Here is a 16,724-nt window from a genome sequence, read left to right as displayed (position 1 = left end):
GGTCCAAGATCTTCTCGGGAGAAAAAGCTCCGGGACCCGAGGGGCGGCCACTACTGAAGGAAACCTGGAAAGAGCGCGTCTACTCCACCTCTCAGGTTCACGAGTAAAATCTCATGGCCTTCTTCTAGTCGCGATAAATTGGAAAGTCTGCACAAACTGAGACAAGCAACATAGTCCCTGTTGTCAAAGCTTACAGAGGTCCTGTGCGCACGAATCTTCTCCTAACGAGACTTTAAGGACGCACACCCACATGCTGCACAGCCTCTGAACCGTGCAACCAATCTATGGCTCTGTGGCTTGGAAGTTGGTGCTACTGTTTGCGGCAATCTTGTGATATGGATCTCCGTCTTCACCGCCGACGCCGTAATTCCACAAGCCTGTTCTGGATCAACATTTTCAGCACGAATTCCAGGCTTTATTGTTGATAAGGTAACAAGTTCAATCCGATGGCATACCTTGCTTTACTAAAAGTGACGAGTTCGTGGACCCGGTGCCCCACGATGGTACGAACCATCTATTGGAGGCGCATCGTCCAGTCGCAGTGTGCTTTGCCTGTGGACTGGTGCACCTAATCGCGAATCCGTACTTGCGTGATACGACCGCATAGCGGGCAGGTGAAGCCCACAGGCATCACTGCCTCTTGTACTCCAGCCGTATGCGATGCAAGCGAACCCCGCTCTGAATCGTGGCTCGTTTCGAGCTTATCATTGCTCCCTGCAAGTCTCGCATTAGTTGCTCATGGCACATAAGGATCCTGCAGTTGCAGTCGAGCAGTGCAGCATGCCCTGAGCCGAGGACGCACTGCCTGGCGCGGCTGAGTGTTCGCATTCCGCGGCCCCTTGGGCGAAGAGAATCCTTTGATTTTCACATCTCGTGCAAAACAGATCATCTGCCGCACATTGCTCGATCGAGTTGCTAACGACGACGCTGAGAAAGGCCGGCATAAACTTTCGCATTTGGCCAGGTTCTACACTCCAGCTGTACATCAAGATGCTGGAACGGCTTGGAGATGATATCGGCGAGAAGCTAATAGAGTCGGTTCCCCGATGTCGATGGTCTTGTTCGAAGCTGATGTAGTATGCAGCATAATTGTGGTGCCTGGCATTGGAGCGGTCCGACCGGACGACTGGCCTTGGCTGCAAACCGTGAACAAGACAACGCGTTCCGCACAACTATGGAGTTTCCGATATGGCACCGATTATGCTAAGAACAGCATGGTGGAATACATAGAGCGACATGCTGAGATACTGCTAGCTGATTTAGAGACTTATTACCATCAGACTGTATGCAGACTCAAACAACGACATGGATCCGAGCTGACATCTAGAAGCAGGACCGGCGCCCGATCTGCTTTGTCTGCCATAGTCTCGGCGGCCTCGTTCTTCAACAAGTAGACTGTCTCGTTCTATTAATGTACGCATGGAGCTGATCCTTGTACAGGCGCTCAAACATGTGCATGATTGCCAGTACAGCTATCTTACTGTGTCTAAGACTCTATCGGGGATCATCTTCTTGGGAACTCCCCACAAAGCATTCAACAGTACCAGCAATAATGTTTTCGAGAGCATCATGAATTGTTTCCATTTGGGTTCTGGGAAACCCATTTCAAGCAGCGACCTAATTGAGCTCGATCAACTTGGACGGCATTTCGAGGGCTCAAGTCTGAGCATACCAGTTCTATCAGTGTACGAGCGCTATAAAACCAAGGTCAAGTTCAAAGCTCGAATGCTGTTCAGCTATCACAGAGAACAGACTGTGAGTCTATCGCCAACCAGCTTTCAGCAATGTCCTCTGACCAGCTCCAGATTGTTGGTGAAGCGCAGGTGCAACTGTCTTTCACTGCGAGTGAGGCAATAGGGGCTCCGCTGGACCATCGCCATGTTGCTTTGCTACCTCGAGAGTCTGAAGCTGAGCTCAAGGCGCTGGCAATGATCACTAAACTCGCGCGCGAAGCACCTAGTGAAGTTGCGGCACGTTTCGAAGATCGTAAGTTCCCGATTTAGAGCTTCCAGGGTCACTCTTTGTCTGACTGCGATAAGATGAAATTCCAACTGAGCTAATCCACAGTACATCGTGCGGTCCAAGCGAACCAGATCTCGTAGTGCTCAGAGCCGATATCAGAAAATCAAGATATGCGCCTCATCATGATCGGAATGGTAGCTACGGCTCTGCGGATGCTGTCACTGGGACCACAGATGACTCATTTGAAGTGGTGGCCCGTAGGACCCCAGTAGAGATGTCAAAGCCGCCGGCGAGACTGCCCCCAAGTGTAACGACAGTCCGACCTATGAGCAAAGAACTCTTCGGACGGGCGGAGGATCTCCTTATCATGGATGAAAAACTCCTGAGCTTGGGACCAGCTAGTCCTCCAGACTTGAGCCTATCTGGGCTACGTTCATTTGTGATATATGGAATGGGTGGTATTGGCAAGACGAGTTTGGCGCAGTACTGGGTTCAGACACGAAAACACAACTTCGATGCTGTGTTTTGGCTTAAAGCAAGCAAGATTGAATCGCTAGCGGGCGAGTTTGTCGGAATTGGCACGAGTATTGGTCTTTTTCGTGCGGAGGAGAGTCATGATCTCGCCGTGGGCCGCGCAATTGTGAAAGGATGGCTCGCCGAACCAAGATATGTTGCACCTAATAAGGCGGCTCGCAGCCCAGAAGCTCGATGGCTGATTGTCTTTGACGATGTGGAGTCCCTGGCTGGCTTGGCCGAGTACTGGCCGTTTGAAGGCCAGGGTACAGTACTAGTCACTACTCGAGATGCTAGCAGCAGCAGTATCTTGGACTCGGAAGCGACTTTTGCTCGGTCTTTGCCTCTGTCTGGTACTCTTGAGCTTAAGCCACTCACGCTCGCGGAGACGCGGATGATGCTACTGAGCCTGACAGCGGAAACATCAGACTGTCAAGATGCAGCGACTCTTGAGACGATCTGTCGAAAGCTCGGTGGTCTGCCTCTGGCGATACAACAAATGGCCGGGAATATTCGCACTATGAACCTTCGTTATGGAGACTTACTGCGAATGTGGGAGCATGAAAATCCTGGAGAATTCCTGGATACAGCCGCGGGCTCTAATTCTGTAACCTCAACAGGTCTTCGGCAAACTATTGCCACAATGTGGATGTCTAGAGCCGATACAAGCGATCGTCCAGAAGACCTCGCACTGCTTCGAGTTCTTTCGTTCCTGGCACCTGGTGGAGTTTCAGAAGAACTTGTGTGCGACAAAGAGTTCTTGGAAGCTGCAATACCTCAGTTTCGTGCCAGCGAGCTGCGCTTCCAGAACGCAAAGTTGAACCTGATTCAAAGCTCCCGCATTACATATGAGAAGAAAGACCGAGTTATCATTGTCCATGATTTGGTGAAGGAATCAGTCCGCGCACATATGGGTCAAGATGCAGCTTCATATATGCTTCTTATGGTCGCTCGAGCTGTATCCAGGACTTGGCCGTTCCTGAAGGCCCGCCAGTGGCACGATCGCAGCAGGTGGCCGCAATGTGAAACGCTCCTGCCACATATCGCCTTCCTTCAACAGCTTTGGAGCCGCCCGTCTCACAAGAATCCTCATGGCCAGCTATACCTTGAGTTTGCAAAGCTGATCAACGAGGCTGGTTGGTAAGTCTGTCCTTTGCTCAAACATGTGAGCTTCTGGGAGATCTGTTGACTGGTCTTAGGTTCCTATACGAGCGTGGAATGCCAGAAGAATCCAAGAAATATTTCGCGACGGTAGAGATTATATGTCGACAAAATCGAGATCAAGACGCAGCGCAAGTGTCAGAGATTTTAAGATGTTGCTACAACTACCAGGGTGCAGCGGCCACGGATACTGGCGACCGAGAAGGCGCGTTGGTGTACAACAGAAAGTGGTTGGAGCTTCATTTAGAACACAAGACCCGGACCGAACAGACTTGCGCCGATCACGAAGAGGCATGTATATGGAACGAAACTGGACTGGCTTATGGTTTAAATCAAGAATTTGTTGAGGCCGAGGCATGCTTTAGACGTTCGGCGGAAATCATACGGACGCTTCCCGACTTTGTGCCCACAATGCTAGATTACGCATTGCCGAACTTGGGCCTCGTTCTTTGGGTGCAGGGAAAACCACTGGACGCGGAATCCGTGTTGAGTGAGATTCGAGAAGCTTGCGAGGAAGAATACGGCTTTGATGATGTTAAAACCTTCAAGTTTGTGTCCATGAGATCTGTCACTTGAGCTGTGCTGATGCGGAATTTTAGAACTGGGAAGATTTTGTACGGACTAGGCAACGTACACCATGATCTTGGAGATTTCGGCATCAGCCTGGATTATCATCAGCGTGCGTACGAGCAGTACAGAAACACTCTGGGAGAGAAACATTTCCGGACGGCAGATACAGCTTTTCGTCTTGGAGACCATCATCTGAGGCTGGGAAATCTATCACTAGCTGAGTGCGCTCCATCACAATCTAAGCCATGTATTTTAGTACTGATTTCGAGCAGGCAATTTCTCAACAGCGCGATCGCAATGTTCTCCACATCAAGGATCTACGCCGCATCACTTGCTCGTGCCTTATTCAAGATGAGCCAAGTCTGCGCAGCACAGAAGAACTTGGAAAGCTGTGCAGCATTCAGAACCGAATCCTTTGCAATCAGAAGAGCTCTGAGGTCAGATGATGGAAGATGCGATTCGGTTCTGAACGAACGGGACTTCGACGATCTTGTGATGTTCTGGTCGCGCTGAAGCTAATGGTTATCTGATAGAGGATCAATTTGCTTTCTTCTCTGGGTCGTCCACGTATGCTCCACGCTGCGAGATGCGCTTCGCTTGACAGGTCATGCATATGACACAAGCGGGATGCATGAGGGCAGCCTGACAAGTATCGACAAGGCTTCGCAGGCCTCGCAGGCCGCGCCTCAGTCTGCTCAGCTGAGCATGCTGTGTCACACCAAAGTCGTGTACAAAATAGCACGACATTGCGTGGATGTTTGCGAGGATCTCATTGTTGCACTCCTCTGACACCGAGAACATGTCTAGCCCTGCCAAGCGGAGCGGCTCGGACCGTGAGTCTACACCTCTATCTCAACCTGCTACGCTTGTGTAACCATCAAGAATGGATCCTCACTAACGTGGACACATGCAGTCTCACCCGACGACTATACACAACTCATCTCTGACCTCGCAAATTATCCCACCGGTGATGGAGAAACAGTCAACAGCCTACATCATTTCTTGAAGATACGCTTTCTACATCAGCGGCAGGACAATTTCGTGACCATTTATGATTTATGCCCCGATGCCCATCATAGACATCCCACGCTGCGGGACATCAAGACACCGCTGGAATTACAGAATGAGCCGCCTCTGACATCGAGGCAGAACATTCGGCAGCTAGTCTTCTTGAAAGGCTTCCCTTCCCAGCAATGGATTAAGGCTCTCGGCAGCAAGTATCAGGTCGACCCAGTGTTCTTCAGTCGTCATCTCGACTTCCATGATCAAGAAAATCGATCTCTAGGGAGATTTGCGACACCTGTTTTGCCCTCATCCTCCTGGCACATCTTCCAGTTCTCCTGTATGACGATCGCAACGCGAGATCGCGTAACGCAAGATGTGCAAGACTTGCGTGCCAAGGTGGATGCAGGCATGATACAGTACATCAGAAGCCTCAAGAGTGGCCAGAGTCACGAGGTTGGTGACAGTATCGTAAGACCTTGCCACGTCGTGGACAACGAGACATTCGTTCTGGAACAGCAAATCACGGTCTGTCTCCACCTTTTGAAGTCAGGCTGGATAGGTAGGCTGCAGCACGCCAGAACTTACGTTTTTGACTGACTTGCTTGCGAAATGTTAGTCTTAATCTGGAGCGATGCTGGCAAAAGTCTCCACGAGGATCGAGATGTAGCTTCTGTAAAGCCATGGCGTACCGGCACTCACAAATTTAGCGAACCTCTATTACACTTCGCACCAATCGTATCGCATCGGCCAATGCTGGCACTGAAGCCTCATCTGCTAGTGGGAAGTCGGAGAGGGTTTGCAAATGGAAAATGCCCAGAATCAATCGGACTTCTGGATCAGCATTATGGGAGATCTTTAAGACTGGCACTCATGGCGAACGATCCAGCTTATGCTTTGAGTGAGGTCTTCTCGCTCGTCGCTGCATCTCACAACCAGTTCCTGAACTTGATGCACGAAAAACTCAACATGCATGAGCAGAATGACAGTTACGCAGCTTTCCCAGTCCTACGCTACCTGAAGCAAATCTTGTCACGACATACATTGCAACTAGAAGAGATTGCAATGGCATTGGAGAATACAAAGAATCGCAAGTGGCCAAAATCCCCTGATGCTGATGCCAGGCCCCATGCTGAGTTCATGATGGAGACGTTCCACAACGATCTGGACTACCTGTTGAAAAGGGCAAAACAACATCATGATCGAAGCCACGAGGCCATCAATCTGTTGATGAACAGTACTTCGATAGCAGACGCACGGGATCAAGCCTCTGAGACGGAACGTATTGGCAAGCTTACTTTCGTAGCATTCTTCTACGCTCCACTATCTTTCGCGACTTCACTCTTTGGCATGAACTTCAAAGAAGTCGGCGAGGGCCTTTCGATCTGGATCTGGTTTGCAGTAGCCGTTCCCCTCTTGGGTGTGACATTACTTGCGTACCTTCTGCCAACGAAAGTGTTTCTCAGGAACGAACGCCGAAAGGCAGTCAATAGGTCACGATGACTTTCCTGATCTTTACCAACAGCAATGAGGTCTCGCACTCAGGATCATCACCGCGATATCATTTTCGAATGCGCCAAATTCAATGGCAAGCACTTCATAACAGCGGCTGGCTCGATAGACGCGATGGCAGAAGTTCAGATGGGAGTGGCCGGAACCAAGCTCTTCATTCCTCGGCTATCGCGGTCATGGACGTGGTCGCGGCCGCGAGGGTTGGCCCTCGCTGTGCGCTCCTATCGTGTACGAAAGTACGAAGTGTCACTGCATCATCACAGAACAATTCTGCCATGGCTGCTGGCCAAGTCTTCACGAATCGGGCTGGTACCTCAGAAAGTGGGAAAAGTCGGGCGACCTATCTCATGGTCTGGCTTGCCCACGGCTCCAGAAGCCGCTGGGATTGTCACTGTCTGCACGATCCCTTCGTCGTTTCAGGCGCTTAGCGTACCTCGCGGAAGCCGTCCGGGCGATCAGCGCCACGCGCCATGATCCTACATGCATGCTCAGGACAGGCACTCGGCCTGCGTCTTTACACCAGACTGGGAGCTGCATGTTGCAGTCAGCTGCTGTGGCTGTACAACTTGTGCTGCGCAGACTCATGCCTGCTACCGTGGGAAACAGGTATCAGACACGGAGCTCAGTCCCCAGTCTGGAAGTATGCCGCTCATTTCTTGACTCACGTGAGTGTGTCTGACCGCGTGCAGCGGCGTTGCCCCATCACTTCGTTTGACACGTCACTCCGGTACGACAGCGCCAGGAAATTAAAGCCACCTCCGCTGGACTCTCAGAGCTGCAGTACAATGCCCTTCACAAGTCGAGGAGAGCGGCGATGATGCAACACATAGTCAAAAGTGCGCGAAGTCATCGGTCCTCTGCTGAGGTGTTGACGAAGCCCTGCTCATCGTCCGACCTATGCTAAGCAGCATCTCGTCAACCGCTGATATTGTCACACCTGAACAGATGCTATGATCACGTCCAGTTCCGGAACGGCGGCCCCTAGACCAACCATGGCGCCGAAGGATCTCGGGTAGCCGTAGAAGGAGCTCATGTCACTGCCGCTATTCAACGGCACAAACGAGAGCTTACAGACCACTGCTCCTCGCTCTGCCGCCAGTAAAGCCCACGTACCAAACCGACAATTCATGCCTGCTGGTGGCTCCAGCCTAAGCGCAAGAGTGTGGGGGACGATCTACTACGAACGCCGACATGCACCGAAAACCCTAGGGTTCAAGTGTGGGGAAGCGGGACCGGTCGGTATAGGCGAATTGTGTTGGCCGCCGCGAGGCATATCGTTGCAGGCGTCGTTGGACTGTGGTCACGTACTGATGCGTGTTGATGGAGACTGATACTGCTGTTATTTCATCCCAACAGGCGCATAGAAAAAGATCTGGTTCGCGTAGAAAATTGATCATTGACGAGGCAGGCATGCAGGTACCGGGGGCTCATTGCCGAATCTCTTCGCTAAGGACACTTCGAGCGTCTTCCTCGCATCTTTTTGTGGATGCAGATGCCGCCTTACTTCGCGTCCGAGTGCCTACTACCTCCTCGAATTGCTTTCGCGATTCCATCAGTGCCACGAACTTCACTCACGACAGTCTTTAGCCTGCCCGGAGTGTTGCCGCGTTCATCATCAGTCTTTGGTTTGCACCACAGCTTCGGTAATGAATGAGTCACGGGCGCCTCCTGCAAGGTTCCTGCGCGATAGAGGAGCCCGGATATCGGGGGCACGTTCCTTCGACTGTGGGTGCTGACATCACACGTCATGATTGACCAAGAAGTGTGGGCGACGCGATCTTGCAGAGAATTTCACATGCAGAGCGCCGTTCTCGAACCTGCAAGCCATGTCTATCACCACCATGCCACTGTTTCCCAAAGGGCGCTTAGGCGCATGCGTGCAGTTCTCCCATCTGTGCCATGGCATGCTAAGCTGGTAGGTGGGTCTCCGATGCAGACCGCCGCATTGGCATCATCGTCAACCCGGGCACTGGGTCGGTACGTTCTTTGCGCCAGCAGATGGCTTTCAATGCCGACCTTTCGCTCAGAGGTGGCTCCGATACGAGCTCGCTACGACGTGTCCCAAGCAGCTCCAAAGATTCAGATTGCCCCACTTCCGACGACAGCTCATCCGGTGGGCATGGAAACACGAATTATTTTGGGCATCGTTCGTGGTAATAGGACAGATCACATTCAACCAGTGTGGTGTATTAGTCCACTTCCGAATGACCAGTGCTTTGCAAATGCAGTGTGACACGATTTCGCGCCCTGCGTCTGCACTTTGTTGGACAAGCGCAAGCGTCGTTGGAGCAGGTCTTGGCCCGTCGAGGCATGATTCTGTCCTGGGAAAGGACGTGAATCTCTGGCAGTTCTGTGCTCCGTTAGCGAGATTATGCAGCGTCGTCGCTGTCTCGCCGACAGCTGTGTCCAGAGCCGGTTCGATGGGGCCGAACACTTCGGTGCTATCCAGTTCCAGTCACAGTGGCGGTGAGCGATTGGTGTACCTTGCATTTCTATCGAGACGCATGATCCTTTTCGGCCGTGTGTGGGCGCTTACGCCTGGTATTGGTACGGAGTTGAGCGACGAAGTCGGGACCGCGATCGCATCGCGGACCTCTCCATGACTGCATCGAGCTCGGTAGGCATACACGCTTGCATTGTAGTCGCATGACCTTCCATTGTTCCAGCACCACGGAGCGCACGGTCCTGTTTGGTTGGGGGCCGGCACATGTGTGGCTGGTACACGAGCTCTCACAACTCCTTAGTTGCTGCATTCGCCTCTCGAGGTCGTTGCAGGCCATGAATTCATATTCCACGACAAGCCCATGTCGTTTGCTTGAGCATCTTGGCAGCAAAGTCAGGCATCATCGCATCTCATCTCAACTCTGAAACGTGGAGCCTGGCTCATTCGCTCGCAAAGAGGTAGGGTTGCAGCTGTCAAGCATGGAGCGTGTTGTTCGTGCGATGCCGTCTTCATCATGTATTGCCAATTCTGCTCTTTGCTGCCATTTCCGATGCCATCCCGCGTTAGTTGCGCTGGAGTTAACTCGTCAGCACGATTTCCCAGTTCATACCTTCGTTCCCGGCTGGTGGTGTCGCATCCATATATCTTCTATCCCGCCGTCTCTTCTCTTTGCATATCTTCCAACTTGTCCCTCACACTACCCCGCGTCATCCAGAGTGCTTCCTCTAAGTGCAGGCCCCCGAACAGCAGGCAGTACAGTCGCCCACGCAACAGCGCACCGACTTGACGGCATACTGGCTGGTAGCACACAGACTGGAGATGGCTACCAATAACGCCGTCCAAACATGGAAGTCCATCATGCCTCTAGACAAAGACAATCGCACACAAGCGGATCGCTCTTCGTGCAACGAGATCTTGCCAATCCCAAAGGGCGACATCATCCTCCAGGGTGGTAGTTCGCTGAACGCTACACAATGGAAAGACGTACTGTACGACACCGGAAAATATCAGAAGACCGAGAACTCGGACGCTGGGCAGGACAATGGCGTCTAGCTGGGCCGATGGCGATGCGGTCGCCGGCTCGATGTACGCTCGACTGCTTCTGGCATTGCCACATGTACTGTAGTTTGACGGAGCCTCAATTCGGTTGTCAAGGTTTGGATATGTCGTTGCTTGAGTTCCTGTTAGCAGAAAGATTTGTGTAAGATCATGAGAGATGCCGTTCATCGTGTTGAGTCGAGCTGACCTGACACTAGTTTCAGACGTGCCACATGCGGTATGGTGCATCCTTGCATCAATGGTTGCCGGCGTATCGGAAGGGTTTTCTCATTTTCTACCAATCCAATGGGCGTGTCTGGCGACATCGAAAGGTTCGTTTTAGTTGCGCACAACCCATAGATCTCGGCGGCTGACTCTTGTACAGTACCGAGCTTGTATGTTCGGGGAAAGTAGCCAGCGCCTCTCCAGAGATCACGGAGTGTCGTCGTTGCTCAATCGGCGGCATCGGCAGTGGCTTACAGCGTGTGGTCTAGATTGGTAGAGATCAGCTGCATGCTCCGACCATAAGCTATTGCTGCCCGACAATGGCCTCGAGTCCTCGTGCTCTGTGCACATATCGCAACGTAAGGCCCTTTTCGCCGGGGAGTTGAATTCTTTGTCGACGCTTGTCAAGCGCTCAGCCGAGTAGGACAGAATTGCAAGCATCTTCGCAAACTTCGTAATGCCCGATTCTGAGTTTCTTCTTTCAGTGCCGAACGTCTCGCCGATGAATGGGAGTCTTGTCCAGTATTACCACATTGCGTACGGTACAGATATGCGATCCCTGATCGACGCCGCTCGACATGAATCCCTTCAACGCACCGGTCTGGTTTGATGTCCAGGACACAGATGACATTGAAAGAGATCGATGTCTCCTGCACTTGCATTCTGTGTTGTCCGTACAGGCCTGCGTCCAGTTCGCATCGAGATGAACCTGAGTGGATTGAAGATGGGCACCAGCATGCAGCCTCTTATTGACAGGTGATAGAGAACAAACAGCACAGTGATCTGGACCCAGAGGACTCCAGAGAGACAAAAGGTATTGGAGGAGACCGAGAGTGACTCAAGACGAATGAAGAACATCGCGAGATGTACATCCAACGCGGCGGCCCACCAGCTCGCTAATCGGTTGCTGTTCACCTATCACGATAGTCCTTCGCGGAGCCACAAGTCTCATGTTTTGCCGCACTAGCAACTGAAGGGGACCATGCTGCATGGCAGCGCGTCTGGCCCTGGCGACTGTCTGGGGATCTTCTCCACAGCCTTGCCGGGTGATACTCCTGCAGTGCTGTGTGCTGGGGACACCGCAGCGAAGAACGCCACCAAAATTGCCAGAGCGATATTCACGATGCTCAGACTTGCAGCCGAAGCTGTTCGATGTTCTCGTGGATACATGGAGATCTGTACCTGCCACCATGCGCTGTCATGAATTTGTCAGCTTCGTGATATACGTATCAATGAGCTCGAAAAGTTGCGTGTGTAACCTCAGCCCCGGATCACGTACGCAAGCTAGTGGAACGTGAACTGGTGTGATCTGGTACAGCTTGTTCCGATACCTCGCACCAATAGTGCATTGCTGCGGCTGCCCGTATTCTGTCTCACGACAGACCGAGCAGAGCTGATGAGCTGAAGGCTCGGCCTTCGTAAGCCACGACGAATATCCGGGACCTACTTGGGAGATCTTCAGGTTGCCAGCTGAGCCAAGTAACGCTAAAATGTGTGGTGCTGCAATGTAAGCGGATGCGATATGCAGCTATATGCCGCAGCTTGGGCTCTCGGATCGGAGCAAACGCAATGATCAGAGGTATACATGTGCCTCGAAGCACTATCTCAGGTCACGATGCTCAGAATTGGCTTTGCCAACTTCAATGCGAAGCACCACGTCTCTGATCTCCACGTTCGGCCTTACATAAGGCAGGACCCTCTTTCTATGCTGTGTTCTCTGCTCGTACGCATACGCATACCCGATCAACTTCTCCTCGCTCCACAGATCGCCCATGAAGCTCAGCCCAAACGGAATATGTGGCCCAGACGCCACAAGGTTGCCAAAGCCGTTCATCGTCACATTCCAGTCATAGGGATAGAAGCCCATAGGTACTGTGACAACAGGACTGCCCACAAGCGCAGGAATTGCTGGGCTGAGCTGCGTAGGCAGAAGTACCGCGCTGGTATTGGTTCGCCGCAAAGCACCTAGGATGCCACCCTCGCCACCATAGTAGAGATTGCTTTGATAGGCCGGCCAGAACCGTGGATCGGTGTTGTTCCAGGTTTGGTTGGCAATGAAGTCGTCCCACACTGCGGTATCACGTTCAGGCCAGTCCTCCAGATACTCATTTTCTTGTGTCCAGCTGCGTAGATCTGCGAGACTATATATTTCCTGCGGGTTGTAAGTGAGCTGAGACAGGTATCGCGCCAGCCCGACCTCGAAGTCAGCGCTGAGCACTGTATCGCCAGTAGTATCGTTGAGCCAGGCAGCAAGACCGGTGAAGTTCGCGCTGACGATCGTGGCGCCAGCAGCTTCGATATCTTTGACTGCCTGTTGGAATGCATCGAGGACCGGCTGGTCAGTAAGACTACCCAGAATGTCCAGAACGTTCCAGGCAACTCCGATTCTTGCTCCTGTAGACAGCGGTCACATTAGAGACAGAATTTTCACGAGATGAGACCTGTATTGACTTACCCGCCAGAGACTGTTTAGTGCATGCGGCAACATAGTCTGGAGCACTTTGAAAGGGATATGCGGACGTATAGTTGTCGTTGGGGTCTGGTCCTGCGATCGCCTGCAAGACATGTGCAGCATCCTTGACGCTTCTGGCCATTGGTCCTACTGTATCTTGATGTTCACTTATCGGAATGACAAGATATCTGCTGGTAAGTCCCACGGTCGGCTTGATACCCACAAGGCCATTCACATCGCTAGGACTGAGGATGCTACCACTTGTTTCGGTGCCCAGTGTCGCCAGCGCCAGACCAATCGAGCTCGCCACGCCACTGCCACTCGAGCTTCCGCTAGGGTCTTGTTCTGGAAAGTAAGCGCCATAAGTCTGCCCACCATAAGCACTCCAGCCATTGCTGGTGTTGTCGGACCTGTAGTTCGCCCATTGAGACAGATTGGTCTTTCCAAGAATGACAACACCTGCTTCGCGAAGCTTAGCCGCCATTGTTGAATCTCGTGGTACCTTCGCACCCAATAATGACCACGAGCCGGCAGTGTTATTCATTTGGTCGGCTGTCGCTATGTTGTTCTTGATCAGGATCGGAATGCCGTGAAGTGGCCCAAGAACGGTTCCATTCTTTCGCTGAGCATCCAATGTAGCCGCAATGGCCTCCGCCTCCGGGTTCAATTCAGTCACCACATTTAGGGTGCCGTTGACTTCCAGCGCACGCGCGGTATATGCTCGGACTAGGTCCACACTCGTGAACAAACCTGCTTCTAACCCAGCAGAAAGGTCTTGCAAATCAGTCTCCAATAAGGACGGAAAAGCTTCCAAAGTAGTCGCGTTCGTGTGGCGCCATGTTTGGCATGTTCCAAGGCCACTGAGCAGCAGCGGGGTAAGTGCCGACAACTTCATTGCAGGTCAACGGTGTGTGGAGTGTGTAAAAGGAGGCTCTCTCATCGCTGCCTTCTTATTTCTTTCACAGTTCGATCTCGTCTGTAGATAGGCAGGATGTCATTAATACTCCTGCCTTATTGAGATCGAACACTGGACCGCACCTATTTGCAAGTGCCGGGTGAGGTGAACTGTCGGCGCGGAGCAATGGAAGCAGGGATAATCCATGCCGTAGTCCGACGATGTCTCTGGAGCCGTTGTGCCGTGCATGGAGAGCACAGGATTCTGCAAGGAGAAGAAGGGCATCAACAAACCATGTGGCGAGTCGTCGGGGTATTGTGGAGTCTCTTTATCCAGCTTCCTGATTTGGACAAGTTCGAGATATCAGACGGGATCTTTGAAACGGCGGAAGCAATAGGCAAGCTAGGATCCGTCTGTCAACACGACGACGTACCAGTACAAAGTACCGTCAGGATGAAGGTGACAATGATGACGCTGTTGATCATGCTGGCCAGATCGATGCTGGTATATTCGTTTCCCCGGGCATAGCGGAGGCAGAGTGGCAAGCCTGAACTTCCCCTGTACAGGCCGGCTTGCAGAAACGAACGAAGGAAAGACTTTGAAGTCAGGGCGTACGGTAGCACGAACAAGACATGAAGCGCAGCTCGAGCACTATTACATTGTCCCTCACATGTGAGAATGAAGGGAAATGTTTTGGAGGAAGAGAAGCGCGGGGATCGGGCGAGTGAGCCGACGCGGAAGGTCTGCCGAAATGGGGCAGCGCGCTTGTTTCGCGAGAGGCGTCGCGTCTCCATCTCCATCTCCGCCTCCACACATTCGGTCGTCAAAGACATCTAAATCCACGGCAAGCAGCACACGATGGCTGCACCTACTAACGGCAGTCTGCATCGCTCCAACAGCATGTCCCAGGCATCCGAGACCTCACAAACCGCACAGCAATACATCGCCTCGCAGCTGGCTCTCGAGGAAGATGCACGTGAGGCACTTCCCTATCAGTTCGACACATGCACAAAGCCCCTTGGACCGCTACGACAATCGATATACGCCTGCTTGACCTGTACACCGCCGCCCGCCTCGCCTCACCAGCAGTTCACACCCGCCGGAGTGTGCTATAGCTGCAGTATCAGCTGTCATGGCGAGCACAACCTGGTCGAGCTGTTCACGAAACGAGATTTTGTCTGCGACTGCGGGACAACGAGATTTGAAACCTCTGGTACACCATGCACGCTCCGCACGAACGCAGAGACTGGTCAAAAGGGCGGCGTGACTGGGGAGAAGGCCAGAGAAGGCAACAAGTATGATCAGAACTTCGAGGGCAAGTTCTGCGGTTGCAGTGAGGATTACGATCCTGAGCAGGAAAAGGGCACCATGTTCCAGTGTCTAGGGCTGGGACATGTGGAAGATGGCGGCTGCGGTGAAGATTGGTGGCATCCTGAATGCCTAATGGGTTTGCCCAGGATCAAGCATGAGCCGCGCGTCGAGACAAAACCAGAGACCAATGGCGGATTGGACACTGTGAAAGAAGAGGTTGAGGAAGCTACAGAAAATGCTGCAGAGAACGGGACAACTGCAGCACAGACAGATGAACCGCCTCTGCCTTCGGGCTTCCCCGCAGAGGACGACTTCGACCATTTCATCTGCTACAAATGCGTGAGCGCGTATCCTTGGATCAAGCAATACGCGGGCACCGCTGGCTTCTTAGCTGGACTGCCCGCGAATGCCGCGCTGATGGCAAACGCCCATGGAGAGATCGCACAGCGCTCAGTGTCTTCAAATACCGACGACAATCGCAAGAGAAAAGCCGAGGACGCAGAGGACTCGCAGGAGAGCAATAAGAAGCTCAAGTCGGAGGACGAAGCACAGGGCTCTGCACCGCCAGAAACGGACACCGATACCAAACCGGCCACGAATGGCACTTCGGCTCCCAAACACGCTTCGCTGCCTGCAGCGACTTCACCTCCAATATCGCTCTTCCTCAAGGAGGATTTCCGTGATCACCTCTGCAAATGCGTCGAGTGCTTCCCGCGCCTGTCCAAGCACCCTCAACTGCTCGAGGAGGAGGAAGCGTACGAGCCGCCAGTTTCAGAATCCGACCACAACGAGAATGCCTCCGTTGGTGGGCGCAGTGTGAATTCCGGGTCCTTACTTGATCGTGGTGAGGCGGCCTTGTCGTCAATGGATCGCGTCAGAGCCATTGAGGGCGTCATGGCGTACAATCACGTCCGAGACAAAGTTAAGGCCTTCCTCCAGCCATTTGCGGAGAGTGGGCAAGCTGTCGGTGCTGAGGATATCAAGGCATACTTTGCGAAGCTCCGAGGCGATGAGGCTGCGCAGCGAGATGCCGCCGCTGGCGCGAGTACTAGTGCAGTACAGGGCGATGGCAGAAAAGAGCAAGATGGTTATTGATCGCGACACAGTCAATTTCTCACGTTGCGGCTTGCGACCTGCGTTTCACGGGATGTGCTCGGGTTAGGCGCTGGACACGGTCGCGGCTTGGCTAGCAAAAGACAGGATACAGAACTGCAAATGCGGCCAATATGTACAACATTGTAATATCACTCGGGCCAGCAGTGGAGGCTTGGTCACCATTGCTCACATCCCCAAGATTGCTAGAGTGCAACATCCGCCTCGCTGTGGGATTGCGTTCAAGAGCCACTATATGTCCGCAGTTTCGCTCTCTACTTATACCGGGGCCAAGTCGCTCTCTGGACTTATCAAATTCCGATAGACGCGTCTGCTGTCGATTATCAAAGGATGCATCGTGGTCACCTGAGAGCTGATTTCGAGCTCACATCTGATTGGCGACCCCTCACGTTCGTCTCAGGCACAGAGCCTCGAACAGGCAAAACTTTCCATTGTGGCTGACCAGACACTGCAGCAACACGACTGTATCACTCTTGCACCACCGCACATGATCCGATTTAATGACGATCGAGAACGTTGATGATGTG

At 52.7% G+C, this 16,724-nt stretch overlaps 5 protein-coding genes across 5 annotated transcripts; 4 read left to right on the top strand and 1 right to left on the bottom strand.

The window, feature by feature from the left end:
* Positions 1–990: 990 nt before the first annotated feature.
* On the top strand, positions 991–4,212 carry RHO25_012226 (uncharacterized protein; the record flags this gene model as incomplete). Its single annotated transcript, XM_065603499.1, has 7 exons — positions 991–1,034; positions 1,085–1,283; positions 1,331–1,390; positions 1,441–1,755; positions 1,806–1,986; positions 2,040–3,615; positions 3,675–4,212. The coding sequence occupies 7 exons, from the start codon at positions 991–993 to the stop codon at positions 4,210–4,212; spliced, it is 2,913 nt and encodes a 970-aa protein (XP_065459571.1).
* A 793-nt stretch (positions 4,213–5,005) lies between these two features.
* RHO25_012225 (uncharacterized protein) lies at positions 5,006–6,711 on the top strand (the record flags this gene model as incomplete). The annotated part of the gene is made up of 3 exons (XM_065603498.1): positions 5,006–5,039; positions 5,120–5,770; positions 5,828–6,711. The coding sequence occupies 3 exons, from the start codon at positions 5,006–5,008 to the stop codon at positions 6,709–6,711; spliced, it is 1,569 nt and encodes a 522-aa protein (XP_065459570.1).
* A 3,310-nt stretch (positions 6,712–10,021) lies between these two features.
* Positions 10,022–10,216, top strand: RHO25_012224 (uncharacterized protein; the record flags this gene model as incomplete). Its single annotated transcript, XM_065603497.1, has 1 exon — positions 10,022–10,216. One exon carries the CDS (start codon positions 10,022–10,024, stop codon positions 10,214–10,216), a length of 195 nt encoding a protein of 64 aa, XP_065459569.1.
* A 1,810-nt stretch (positions 10,217–12,026) lies between these two features.
* On the bottom strand, positions 12,027–13,773 carry RHO25_012223 (uncharacterized protein; the record flags this gene model as incomplete). Its single annotated transcript, XM_023603624.2, has 2 exons — positions 12,027–12,820; positions 12,882–13,773. 2 exons carry the CDS (start codon positions 13,771–13,773, stop codon positions 12,027–12,029), a joined length of 1,686 nt encoding a protein of 561 aa, XP_023454615.1.
* Positions 13,774–14,631: 858 nt separating this feature from the next.
* Positions 14,632–16,179, top strand: RHO25_012222 (uncharacterized protein; the record flags this gene model as incomplete). Its single annotated transcript, XM_023603623.2, has 1 exon — positions 14,632–16,179. One exon carries the CDS (start codon positions 14,632–14,634, stop codon positions 16,177–16,179), a length of 1,548 nt encoding a protein of 515 aa, XP_023454295.1.
* Between the last annotated feature and the right edge of the window lie 545 nt (positions 16,180–16,724).

The sequence above is a fragment of the Cercospora beticola genome, chromosome 8, assembly GCF_033473495.1.
Source record: "Cercospora beticola chromosome 8, complete sequence".
Classification (NCBI taxonomy): domain Eukaryota; kingdom Fungi; phylum Ascomycota; class Dothideomycetes; order Mycosphaerellales; family Mycosphaerellaceae; genus Cercospora; species Cercospora beticola.
This window is presented reverse-complemented; position numbering and strand designations above follow the sequence as displayed.